The sequence below is a fragment of the Monomorium pharaonis genome, chromosome 3, assembly GCF_013373865.1.
Source record: "Monomorium pharaonis isolate MP-MQ-018 chromosome 3, ASM1337386v2, whole genome shotgun sequence".
Classification (NCBI taxonomy): domain Eukaryota; kingdom Metazoa; phylum Arthropoda; class Insecta; order Hymenoptera; family Formicidae; genus Monomorium; species Monomorium pharaonis.
This window is the reverse complement of record NC_050469.1, coordinates 24,247,781-24,260,090: the sequence shown is the minus strand read 5'-3', so window position 1 is coordinate 24,260,090 and position 12,310 is coordinate 24,247,781. Positions and strand designations below refer to the sequence as shown.

General features: G+C 34.2%; 2 protein-coding genes and 1 non-coding gene across 3 annotated transcripts; 1 reads left to right on the top strand and 2 right to left on the bottom strand.

Moving 5' to 3' along the window:
* Positions 1 to 4,565: 4,565 nt before the first annotated feature.
* LOC114255649 lies at positions 4,566 to 4,727 on the bottom strand. Its single transcript, XR_003626867.1, has one exon. It is a non-coding gene; the product is annotated as a U1 spliceosomal RNA (small nuclear RNA).
* A 518-nt stretch (positions 4,728 to 5,245) lies between these two features.
* On the top strand, positions 5,246 to 8,779 carry LOC114255530. Its single transcript, XM_028194572.2, has 4 exons — positions 5,246 to 6,195; positions 6,762 to 6,957; positions 7,831 to 8,127; positions 8,427 to 8,779. The coding sequence occupies exons 1-4, from the start codon at positions 6,140 to 6,142 to the stop codon at positions 8,754 to 8,756; spliced, it is 879 nt and encodes a 292-aa protein (XP_028050373.2). The 5' UTR covers positions 5,246 to 6,139; the 3' UTR covers positions 8,757 to 8,779.
* Positions 8,285 to 12,191, bottom strand: LOC105832283 (craniofacial development protein 1). The gene is made up of 3 exons (XM_012673090.3): positions 12,053 to 12,191; positions 11,032 to 11,408; positions 8,285 to 10,694 (listed from the first exon to the last, which is right to left on the bottom strand). The coding sequence occupies exons 2-3, from the start codon at positions 11,378 to 11,380 to the stop codon at positions 10,177 to 10,179; spliced, it is 867 nt and encodes a 288-aa protein (XP_012528544.1). The 5' UTR covers positions 11,381 to 11,408; positions 12,053 to 12,191; the 3' UTR covers positions 8,285 to 10,176.
* Between the last annotated feature and the right edge of the window lie 119 nt (positions 12,192 to 12,310).

The following is a 12,310-nucleotide window of genomic DNA, read 5'->3' as shown; positions in this document are numbered from 1 at the left end:
TGAAAATGCTATATTAGACATTTATCTATACGTGCAAACAATATAATTAGCGCAAATATAATAAAGAAATAAATTTTTATACAAATAACTTGTAAGAATCTATATTCTACGTTACACCAGCAGCGCAGGGCAATTCGGATCAAATAAATAAACGGATAAATATTCAGGGAACGATGGCGTCGTGAGAGGTCCCGAAGTGCATCCATAAAACATGGTCGTTCCCGGTGGAAGAAGACAGAAGACGAAAGAAGGGCTCCGACGAGAGTAAAGAAAACCGAGGATCCTCCTGCCGCATGTTTTTTCCGCAGAAGGGAAACTCTTAGGCGGCAAGGGATATCGTTTTCAGGAAGGGTGGTGGCGTGTGAGGAAAAGGAAAGCAAAAGCGCGGTCTTTGAAAAACGACGCGTCGCACGGATGAGAGCTACGCTCTGCCGCGGAGCTAAAACGACCTCGGTCAATGTCGGAGGTCGTTGCCCGATGTCGCGGTCGAGACGAGTATCGCTTTTCCTTATGTAAACGTAATTAAAAGTCGCCCGCGTAACGACATGAAAATTTATGGCTTACCGTTTTCACAAGTTTTCGCGTTATAATTCCGCAGTTTATTTTAGTATAAGCACGAATCGAGAAACGAAAATTTAATTAAATGTCAAATTCATTAATTAATTATGCCCATAGATGGCATGAGTGCACTTGATATCATTTGAAATCTAATTATCAAATGTAAAAATTAAAAGTACAAATAGTTATTTAATGTATATATTATGCTTATTTGAATAAGTAATTTGTATATGAAATTATAAAATTAAAAAAATGGAATATAATTCTTAAAAGCGTAGCCCCTTAATAATACAAAGTATTATTTGTTGATATGATTCATTTTATTGGAATGTATAAGTATGTGTGATTAAAAAACTCTTGCTCCATTATTAAACCAACAAAGTATTCAAATATTGATACAACATACTGGGTGCAAAGTGCTGTTTTTTTCGAGACAACTCATTATCTCAAAGAGCAAGACTATCGCAACTCAAAGTAATAAAAGAATAGTCCGTATTAATAAAATACTAGTCTTTTAGGAATTGAGTTCTTTTGAATATTCCCTGGAAGCAGAAACTTTTACTTCAAAATATTGTTTCTAACGGGTAAACTAACTTTTTCATTATTTGCGTCGCGTTCTCGGGCGTTTTGTCCGATACAATCAATTTGTCGACAAAAATATAGGAAGTTCAACGACATCGCGTTTCATTCTCGCGTCAGTGTCTCATTTTTTTCCCCCTCGATCTCGGAGTCTACGCTTCGCTTCCCATTAATTTACGCCACGTTTTTTTCATGTAATTGAACCCATACCGATTCACAAGTGCTTTTAGTAGGCACGAGTGCCCCTCCGCATTTTTGAGTGGATCAATTTCTTTTTGTCCGGGGAATGGCGAATGGACCAGTCAATGTCCGGTGCAGCCTCGGCGAGCATCATCGGTGTAACGAAGCATCGATTTCCGAAATTAATGTCGCAGATATGTATAGGATTAATTTAGATTGCAAACCGATATTCTCCAAACGTGTGAATATAGTTTCGCGATTTACGTGGTATCCATAATCTTTCCACATAACATTAGCACCTAAACAATTCATCGCAATCAGTGAAAATCGGAAAATCAATCTGTTGGACAAAGGAAAAATTTTCTTAAAGACTAAAAAAATCGTTACTTTGTCATACAGGTATTAAAAGAAAACATCAAAATATGTTGAGAATTAAATCTGATAAATATACTGAGAAAAAATGTTGTTAACATGACAAATTTGTTCAACTAAATTAAATTTCTTCAATTTATATATTTAACTGAAGGGCTTGAACTTTAATTCAAATATTTATTTCTTTGATTAAAATATATATACTTAAATAAATTTATTTTAGTTGAAAGAAATTTAGTCAAATTAATAATTTTGTTTCTCAGTAAAGATGTTTTAGACAAAACCTGTATGGTTTGTATTTAAAGAGGAACAGTGTGGTAAAATCAATTTTCGAAAAAAAAAACTTTTTCATAGACATATAAAGCCTTTTAAAAAAATATATAAAATATAATATTATAAAGATAATTTCTTTTTACATAATATAATTTTTCTAATTACTGTTATAAAAGTTTGTGGATATAATCTTGTGTGCGACCGTGGGCCAGAGAGTTGTGCGTCTCCATTCAGTACATATTAGTTAAACAACTCGCCATAAAAATTGCGAGATCTTCATATTACAACACAATAGATCGCTTATATGCAGTTCATTGTACACAGAATCCGTGCGTCAGCGATTGAAATTATCTGTCGCCGAGTGACAAACGATCTCGCCGAATCGATCCTTCATCTCGTCCGGACGCTTTCACATCCTAGCTAGACAATTCGCGGAGGGAATTCCGCCGCATGAATGATCGGCGCCAATGAGGACACAGAATCCCGAGCGTCTCTTCGTCCTCGCGAGACAGTTTGCCTTGCGAATTCGCTAAAGCTAGTAGACGCGCCAGGAATTGCATTTAGCAATGCCGGAGGAACGAATCCGTTGGAGCATCAATTATCTCCGCCCTTCCCTCGGCCGAGCGCATCTCGCGATTCTCGACTGCATTTATGCGCCGTGAGGGAAAAAATGAAATATTTCCAATTATGCAAATGCAAGCCGAGCGAGGGAATCAACGATCCACTTTGTCCGTGAAACGAGTCTACCGTCTGCCAGAGCGGAGCGGAAACTTCGATCAAAAGGATAGACGTCGCGGTCTCTCTTTTATTGCTAACAATTACGACGCTCTGTTAAGACGCTATTAATAAAAATACGTTGGTATGTGGCAGACTTCCCTTGTAAACCGCACAAGTTTTATCGGACCTTGTACTCGCGTCACAAAGCGATTTATCACTCATTTCTTTAGCTCTTGATACGAAAGATGTAGCAGATAATAACGTTGTGTTAACGAAAGGCAAAAAGAAGTACTCGGTAATTAACCGTTTTGTTTTTCTCCCAGATGTTACGCGTTAGTTACTCGAGATGCTCTTCAAGAGCAGGCAGGAAATATTGCCGAACATCTCGACAACTAATTCGATCCAGGCGCGCTGGACGCGCGAAGCGAAGCGTTCTGTTACATGTGCACCTGTGTACGTAGATTATCACTCGGCGGCGCTCGAGTTAAATTTGATTTGCTCGATCGTTAATTAGAAAATTGCGTTCAATTAAGAGTTATTATCCCATCGGGTGTCCGCGCGCTCGCGTGCGAATCGCAGCGAGCCTTTCGTCCTTCTCCTTTTTTTTTCTCTCTCTCTCTCGCTCCGTGCCGTGTGGCTTAAAATAACTTGAGAATTTGCACGGGCTGTATTCTGCGCTCTCGCGTTCTCGCGTCGTCGCAAACTTACGTACTTCGTACAAAGAACACCCTGCAGAAATTACGAGAGATATAAAGCGAGCTTAAATTTATATCTTGACGCGCCCTAATGTCGCCCGCGTCCATTCGACGCGGTTGCGCCGACTGCATCATCAAAAAGTAAATCTCTATGATGAAAGTCTTATGAAATAGTATTTAAGAAACACAGCAAAATGTGAAGATCTGTGGAATGTGCTGAAATCATCGCGAACACTATATCTTAATTTCCTTAAAATATTATCAGTGTGTTATAATAAAGATATTCAGGAAATGTAATATCTTACCTCGAAACAAGTAAATGTATACATAATATTTATAGTGGTATCCTAAAGATATCTGAAACATGTAGGAAATCTTTCAAACATCTCTGAGATGTTTCTCATTTATATTGAATTTATATGTGTGGAATAGTAATAGAGCATTTTTATTACAAAAATTTATATGACATAATATATTAGGTTATTTACACACAAATTATTTATGGAACATTTTATTCTATATATGAGAATAATTTTGAAGAATATTATTAAAATATCTAAGATAGTGTGATTTTATACAAAAATATTAGAGTATGTATTTTCTAAAAAAAAGTTTCTACATATATAATTTTTTTTAGTTGGGACATCGGAAAATATTCCATAAATATGTGCAGTTTTGAGATAGTAGATAAAGTATATGTCTCCCAAGTAAGTATAAGTACACACAATTGTCATAATAAATCTGTTCGTAAATATTCAGAGATATTATTAATGAATTAAAGAGAGAAACTAAAGAGTCACGAAAAGTGCAATCAAGATCTAATATTTCTATTCCATATACATATATATTTTTATTTTTTAAATTTTATTTGTTGTTTGTTATACAATTACACAAAAAATTTATATAAAATTTATTGTCTATTAAGTAGTTCTTTGATGTTTGATGTAATTACTGTATAACCGCAGTGCCAAATAACAACACATAGGATCGGCGTTCACTCTGGCGATAATACTTCGTGTAACGAAATATTGTCAGCAAAGTCGAGTATCGATCCATACAATTCAGAACAGTGTAGTTCAAAATCTTACATAACTTGGCATTTAGTCAACATGTTAGGAGTTAAATAGAATCCTTATTTGACTTGTCCAAGTTTAGAGAAGGCTCTGTAAGTTATTTTTGTAATTTTATTATCCGGGATAGCGCGAACGCAGTCCCGACTATCAAAAATTTTACGTCCGAGATATCCACATTAGGGATATTCGCAAGGGTCAGCCCTACCGTAGTGCAATGGAAGAGCCTCGCCCTGGAGGAACCGCCTTCATGATCACGGTAACCTCTACGCCAGGTAAGTATGCTTTTCGCTCTCGTTCGAGCCTTCTTATAGCATGAGATGGTGCATTTTAAATACGAGAAAGCTTGTGTTGCGCGACGTAGTGTAAAATATCCGAACTACTGTCTATATAACCTAAGAGCCTTAGTAGAGGGGAGGGTCGATCCTACGGAGTGGGGAAGCTCATGAATGTGGGTAGGGTAGGGAACGCGTCTTACAGGGGCTTTTAGAGAATTGGCAGAAGGGATATACGGAAATACTAAAAAGTTTTTAAAACTGTACAGTATAAATACAGTATATATACTATAAAAATATTATAAACTTCTATTTTTATAATATAAAGTATATAGTTATAATTATATATAGTATATAGTATATTTTATAATATAAATATACATTATAAAAATATTATAATTATTTATATATAATTTAAATCTATAAAAAATATATATCATTACAATATTATTATATGAATTTTATTTATTCTATTTGTATTATAAAACAAAAATGCAAATATGTAAACATATGTATATATATTTACATTTTTTGTTTTACAGCAAGAAGGAAAAATCCGGGAAAGGGACAATGACGCAAATTGAATGACTACGAGAGGATGAGAAGAGCGCTCGAGCGGAATAGGCATGGTGCAACCGTGCAACATGTCGAAGGAAGAAGCGGCTCAGTAAAATATTCCGGCCGGTGAATAAATCGCCGATGGCAAGGTCGTGGACTAACGGCCGCCAGTCTGGCGTCGATGCTGCCAGTTGTAACGCGCTGGACGCGAGGATGCGTTCGAGTGCAACCGCGGACTTCCCTTTAAATTCGTGAGCAGTATGATGACCTCGTCATTCTCTCGGAAGGCTAAAATTGTTCGTGCAGCTGATGGCGATTTAGAAAGGCGAAAGGACACTCACAAATGCCAAATGCTATTATCAGATAGAACTAATGTAACTATTGTGATAAGACATTTTTGTCATTCTAAGAAATAAAATGAAAGAAAAAAATGAATTAAAGTTTCCGACAAAAGTTTTCCATTCGTTTTTTGACATCTTCAATTGAAGTTAGGTACAAAAATACAATTGAAAATATACCATGCTTTCAGGTTAAAATTTAATTTAGCATAAAAATCAAATAAATTATTTTCGATCATGATAAAAGAAAATTATATAAAATATTTGTAATATTTGCATAATTACACAGTGTGCATATTGTGTTTGTATTTGAAACAAAGGGGTTGTATTAGATTAAATTTCTTTAATGCGAAAAGAACAAAAATGTTTTAAGAATACGAAGTATTGCACCAGTAATTTATTCCATAAATTAATGATATTAATAATTCATATACTAATATACATTTTACTTATCTTAATATTCTCAAAAATTACAGCAAATTATCTTTTAAAAGATATACAAGTTTTAATCGGATAAATTGGAAATGTCAAGACAATGCCCCAATCCAAAGTGCATTGGAAATAAAAATAAGAGTTTGACGTAAGAAACTGTATAAGAAAAATTATATATAATTATGAAATTATTTTACTATATAACAACATAGTGTTTAAAATTTATAATTATATTTTTATTACATAAATATTATTTATTTCTATTTTAAATTAAAATGTAGATAGAAAACAGACTTTAGTTTTTTTATTATTCTGCTCTCTGCTTGAAGTAAATTACATTTTTATTTTTTCTCAAATATTTATTGCACTATCGCTCGAAAAAATGCTTATATGAATAAAATGTGTACTTATGCTATATAAATATAAGTATCCGACGTATTTTGAGTTTGAGTTCGCTAAATCCAAATGACTGTGCGGATCAGTCAATCCTTTCAGGAACACGTCATTCTTGTAAGCTTGTCACGAATCGCAGCATCTCGCGAGGATCCTACTTAGTTTCTTCGTGAAAAGCCGACAGAGTCGCAATCGGATTCTTTAGAAAATGCCACGTCACCGAGCAGGATCTTCATGAAATGCCGCATTTTACGATAAGGCTGTGGCGTATACACAATTTAACTTCGCATACTTGGAAAGTATTTTCTTTACCGCTGATAGCAGTCATAAATACAAGAACAAAGAGAAGGCTCTGAGACCGCCATCAACGTCACGTCGAAGTTCTTCGGACAATTCCACCGCGTCGCGAAATAAAAGGACACCGAAACATAAAAAGCCGAAGTCAAAGCGTTCCAAAGATGGCTCGAAAAATTCGAGGACGTCATTTAACATCGAGTCGAGAAAGTGCAAGAAGTATTAAATAATTCACACCTGACATTATCGAAATATCTTAAAAAAAATTGGTTGTGATAAGTTTTGCAATAAATTGAAAAATAACAAAAATGTTTAGCTAGCTTATGTTTGTCATATGACAAATATTTCATATATAAATCAACGTAAAGAAATGCAAATTAGATTCTTTCAACTACATTTTTGCATTCCTAATTTACTGAAATTACTTTCAGCAAGAAAAACCAGGCTTCGCAGTCGACTTCTGAAAGTTTGATTTCGACATACTCGTCACGAAAATTGCGGTGAGACACAGAATAATAAATTGGATATTGAATATTCAATAACGTTGTACAATCTTCTTTCTTTACGCGAAATTATTTCGACCTTGCTTTCCCTGCGTTCCTGGGAATCCTTTCTTTCGTATCAGCTTACTTACTCAACCAGATTCCTTTCTAGACTAAAATAACAGCATATGACATTAGATACCAGGTATCCTGGTACATTAGTACCTGCTACGGTGCTAATACCCAACACCGTTAGGCAATATTAATGTCGATAACAAAAATGCAAGACAAACAAAATAAAATGCAGGAATATTTTTAAAAATATCAGCATGCAGAAAATGATTATTTTAAGTTCAGTAACTATATATATCTATTCATCGCTCGCATTCGTTTGCATAAAGGAGTTAAACTAAAGAATCTGATGCGTTTATATTGAAGAAGTCAAAGTATGACGGTGCTTTATCGCATTTATCTGAATTATATGCAGCACGACAAGCACGGAATCAAATACATTCGGATTAGCTTCCGGCAGCGATTTTAAAAAGCAAATATGTACCTGTCGCAAAGGTGTGACGGGAAACTTATTAAAAAAAAAAAAAATTTAGACTTGACGCGTCGGAAGATCCGCATTGTTCACCCGTGAATTTTTGGCAGAGCGTCGCAGTAGCGCAAATTCGCACGGACATGCAAATCTGCGGAGCACGTCTGAGAAGAGGAACAAGAGGCAGAGAAAAAGATCGCGTCGCCGACATAAAAAGGCTTCGAAAAGAGAAAGCGCTCGACCGAGGAACAATAACTGTTTCGCGAGACTTTGTGTCTGTATGCGAGATCGCAGTTCGGATGAGTTAAGAGTTTGCAAATGCACGTCATCTCACGGGACTCCTTCGCATCGCGAGTGCTACTCTGTTAAAGTTAATCGTTAATCTATAATAATAACACAAAAACGCGTTAAATTCTAAATAAGGGTTCTTAATTGTTTATCACGGAGCAACACTTTTACATTTTTGGAAATTATTCTTTTTTTTCGAATAAATACGAGATAATTCTTTTTTTAAATAAAAATTAAAATTGAAAAAGTACATTTTATTTTGTTAAAGAATGTATTAAGCGAGGAGCTTGATGATAAAGTAATAAAAAAGGGGATATAATTAAATACACAAAAATATCGAGATAAAGTGTTACAGTGGTGCGAATCATTGACTTTTTACAGGACGGACAAGAAGGGACGAAACGAGTGACACGCAGAAGTACATTGAAGAATGATACACAAGTGGGTAAAAATACAGCAGGCCCATCGAACAGCGAGAGAAAACTCGCATTCAAACGTTCGCACAAATTATCGCTAGCAAAACCAAAGTTAGCACATTTCTTATATAAGTTCGTATTTCTTACTAAGAGATTACGTTTCGTTAACGACTTCAATTTTTTTATTATCAAAATTTGCAGTGAAGAACGGAGCATGATTACCAGAGGATTAAATACTGTTCGCAGAGGAATCGACAGATTTAGTGTTTATGTAATTAGTTTGGTGACAAAATAACATTAATTAAATAATTGGATGGATTGATATTCTCTAAACAGTTTAGAATATTTTAAGATATGTGTATCTATATTTTGTTTCCTATGAAACGTATAAAATCCGAATTCGTCCAACACGAAAATTTTATAACGAGTCTATTTTTAATACTGAATATTATTAAAAATATGAATAATAAGAATATTATTCACATGTTATTCATTACAAGAATGTAAGGATAGGTTTTTTTAAAAATAGAAGTAAAACATTTTAATTCAAAAAAATTAAAACCAATTTTACCATCCATCCAGCTTGTTGTTTCTCATTTTATTGTTATATATGTGTATAAAATAAAGCAATTACAGAGAGAAAAAAAATTATATATATAACAATTTCTTTCATATTATTTTCAAACTCTATAACTGTTGAACCGGTTGCAAGTCTTGATATTTTGAAAAGAGTAAATATCATCTCTTTTTTGACAATTTATTCAGTAATATTATTAAAGAATTCACAAATGTAAAGCAGTCATTGTGTGAATTACACTAAAATGTATCTCAAATTCGGTATATCGAGGGAATTGTAACCTGAGCTGAATCGAAGATTATCAATTGGATACTGAGTACATTTATGTATGTGTTGGGTCAATATTGCTGTCTAACATACATGAAAGTAACAATGTCTGTGTTTAATACGTCATACTATCTATACCTTTCTATGTAACAATTTCAGACGAAGATGATATATAAAATTCGCCGCAACTGCCTCAACATAATCTATGTCATCTATTACGAGGTCCATTTATAAATATTCCACATACATTGCCAGAGGCAGTGGTCATGAATGAGGTCAATCAATGTCATCATTATGTTATCATTTTGTTATATTACCTAAAACACATATTCCTTCGTATTCACTCGTAACGTTCGACTAATCATTATTATCAGAATGTCGCGTATACTCATAGTCATACTACACATGTAAACATATCGCGCGTTTCCATTGAAATGAAATAAAAAAATATTTTGTGGACATGTTCTACATGGGCACAATTTTTTTAAGAAGCGTCAAAAGCTTCGAACAATCTGCTTCGATGCGAAGTTCCGTGTGGTCATCAGGCCGAGACGAAGGCTCGCTGAGAGTAAATTAAGCTATTACATTACGTACGCATGAGAAAATGAGTCTCAAAACTGGAATGATCGGTCTCTCTCTTCAAAGAAACCACCGATCGCTAACAGTAGTAATGCTGTCAAGTTGAACGCGAGGCAACGCTTTTTTTGCGTATTACTCAAAGTATAGCGCAAAACTCGAACGAATTAGGCTAAAAGTGTGCAAGCGTTCGAGTTTGGCAAGTCGGCGAGTAAATATCTTCTACCATGATATTATTATCTCGTCGTCCAATCCCGAAGGAAGAGACGCATTTAAACATTGAGGAAATGCGAATTCATCGCGTGCTACGTCTGCTAGAATTCCGTAACTGTTTCTCGATTTCAAACTGCCGTAGGTCCGCTCTCTGCAAAAAATCTTGCCTTTCTAAATATCCATCCTTGCCTTTGTTGTGAGTATTAAGCTCTTCCTCAATGTTTTCCTGTTTTTTGAAGTTGTCCCAGTCTAACTTGGATTTTTCTAATGTACTAATTTTGGCCTTTTTTCCGATTTGTCCGAGAACTGAAGAAATACCGCCTAATCCGACGCGTCGAATGCCGCCTCGCCCGCGTTCTTTTACCGCGGGAGATACCGACTCCAATGGCTTCGCGGTGGAATTTTCGGCTGTGGAAACAGATAGTCTGGCCTCCGCGGAATCAATCGATACTTCCTTCTCGACCTTCACTTCTTCACCAGCAAATTCAAAAACCTTAGTTATCTTAACCTTTTCTTGGACTTTTGGTTTTTGAACTACTGGTGGCGATCTCTCGTTTGATCTATTTATTGTATTCTGTGGCTTTGATTTCGATACAACAGCTATAAAAAAAATAAAGTGCATGAGACATTCGAATCTTTCTAGATATTACATCAGTCTGATTTAAATGAAATTATTACATTTATATTGATCGTTTTTCTAATTCAAATGACATTAAATCTGAAAATATCCTTAATTGAATTTTGCAAAAAACTTTTAAAGTATAAATATTACAGATATAATCTATATCATTAAATTTTTTTCTTTAAGATAAATAAATCCTTAAGTATTATTTTATACTATTTAATATAATAATAAATTTTCATGTGTTACATATTACATAATTATAAAATACAAGATAATTCTAGCTTAGTACTACCAGTATTTTGTACACTTTACCGGTATCCTTCATAAAGTCAGCCCAAAGAGAATCTGCTCTCTTTTTCTCTTCTTCTTCAGTGAGTTCTTTTTTTTCTTTACATTCTTCATCTTCTTTACTTTCTTCTTCAGATATTTTCGACTTTTCTAAAGTTCTCCTGCGCTTTGTCTTTTTACTCTTTCGACCCTTAGATCTCTTTGCACCTTTTTTCTGTTCAGTTTCTCTCTTGTTTTCATCATTTTCATCCTCTGGACTTTCAATATCACCTTCAGATTCTACTTCAGACACTGGATCACTGTCGGCACCATCAGGAACATAATCTTCGTCATCTTCATCTGAGTCAGAAGGTAACTGATGTTCTTCTGACATGTTTAATATAGATTAATATAAAAGATACCTAGAAATAAATGATAAGAGTATGTATTTATCTAAAAATATATATGTTATATATTATAATTCATTGTCTATACACTATTATATAAAACAATTTTTAAAATTATTTTTTATTAAATTTACAAACATAATGATTTGTATTTCTTTTTACAAATAATAATAATGTATTTTATGAAATACTGTTACATTAATATTTTACATTAAGTATAAAATAGCAAAAATTCACAAAATAAATACTAAATTTTTTCAATTTATTTTATCCATTTTTAATTCGTAAAATTATTACTATAATAATATAATAATTTCCTAAAATTATCATAGAATATACTAGATGCTATAAAAGTGGTAATTAATAATGTTAAATTAACAATTAAAATTTAAGTTACTTTACATTGTCTTAGTCATTATAAAACTACATTTCATAAATAAAAACATTAATTGTAACATTGATGTTTCTTTGTCTAATATTCAAACGAAACTACTGAAGACAAAACGAGCAAGTTAGAAAGTCTTGTAAATTAAAAATTTTATGTAATTACCGCGCTTATTCCTACACTGTTAACGTCATGAAACTTAACCTCTCTTAAAAAGAACAGGTCGATTCTTGGCGAAACTAAACGCGATATCTATTACAATTTCATGACTCACGTTCTTTCGAACAGCGTGTTGTCGATGCCAAAAATTTCACGAGCGGACGTTGGTTCGCCTTCCGGAAATGTCGTTACATCGAGATGCAGTAGTGGATCCGGCGTTTTCGTCGCCGCTTTCATGAATCGTCGTCGACGCGGGCCTAAATCGATCCTGCGCGTTTACGCACGGGCGTGGAGGCACCGGCTGGCCGAAAAATCCGTGAGGAACAACCGAAGAAAAAAAGAGATACGCTACGGTATACCTTGCGACATGTTC

Excerpts from the sequence above, each read along its gene's own strand:
- LOC114255530 (XM_028194572.2), top strand. The coding sequence starts at position 6,140 with ATGTCAAGACAATGCCCCAATCCAAAGTGCATTGGAAATAAAAATAAG. Across the intron at positions 6,196-6,761 it reads AATAAAAATAAGAGTTTGAC|CAGTCATAAATACAAGAACA; the intron begins GTAAGAAACTGT and ends TACCGCTGATAG. Across the intron at positions 8,128-8,426 it reads GCGAGTGCTACTCTGTTAAA|GACGGACAAGAAGGGACGAA; the intron begins GTTAATCGTTAA and ends GACTTTTTACAG.
- LOC105832283 (XM_012673090.3), bottom strand. The coding sequence starts at position 11,380 with ATGTCAGAAGAACATCAGTTACCTTCTGACTCAGATGAAGATGACGAA. Across the intron at positions 10,695-11,031 it reads TGACTTTATGAAGGATACCG|CTGTTGTATCGAAATCAAAG; the intron begins GTAAAGTGTACA and ends TTTTTTTTATAG.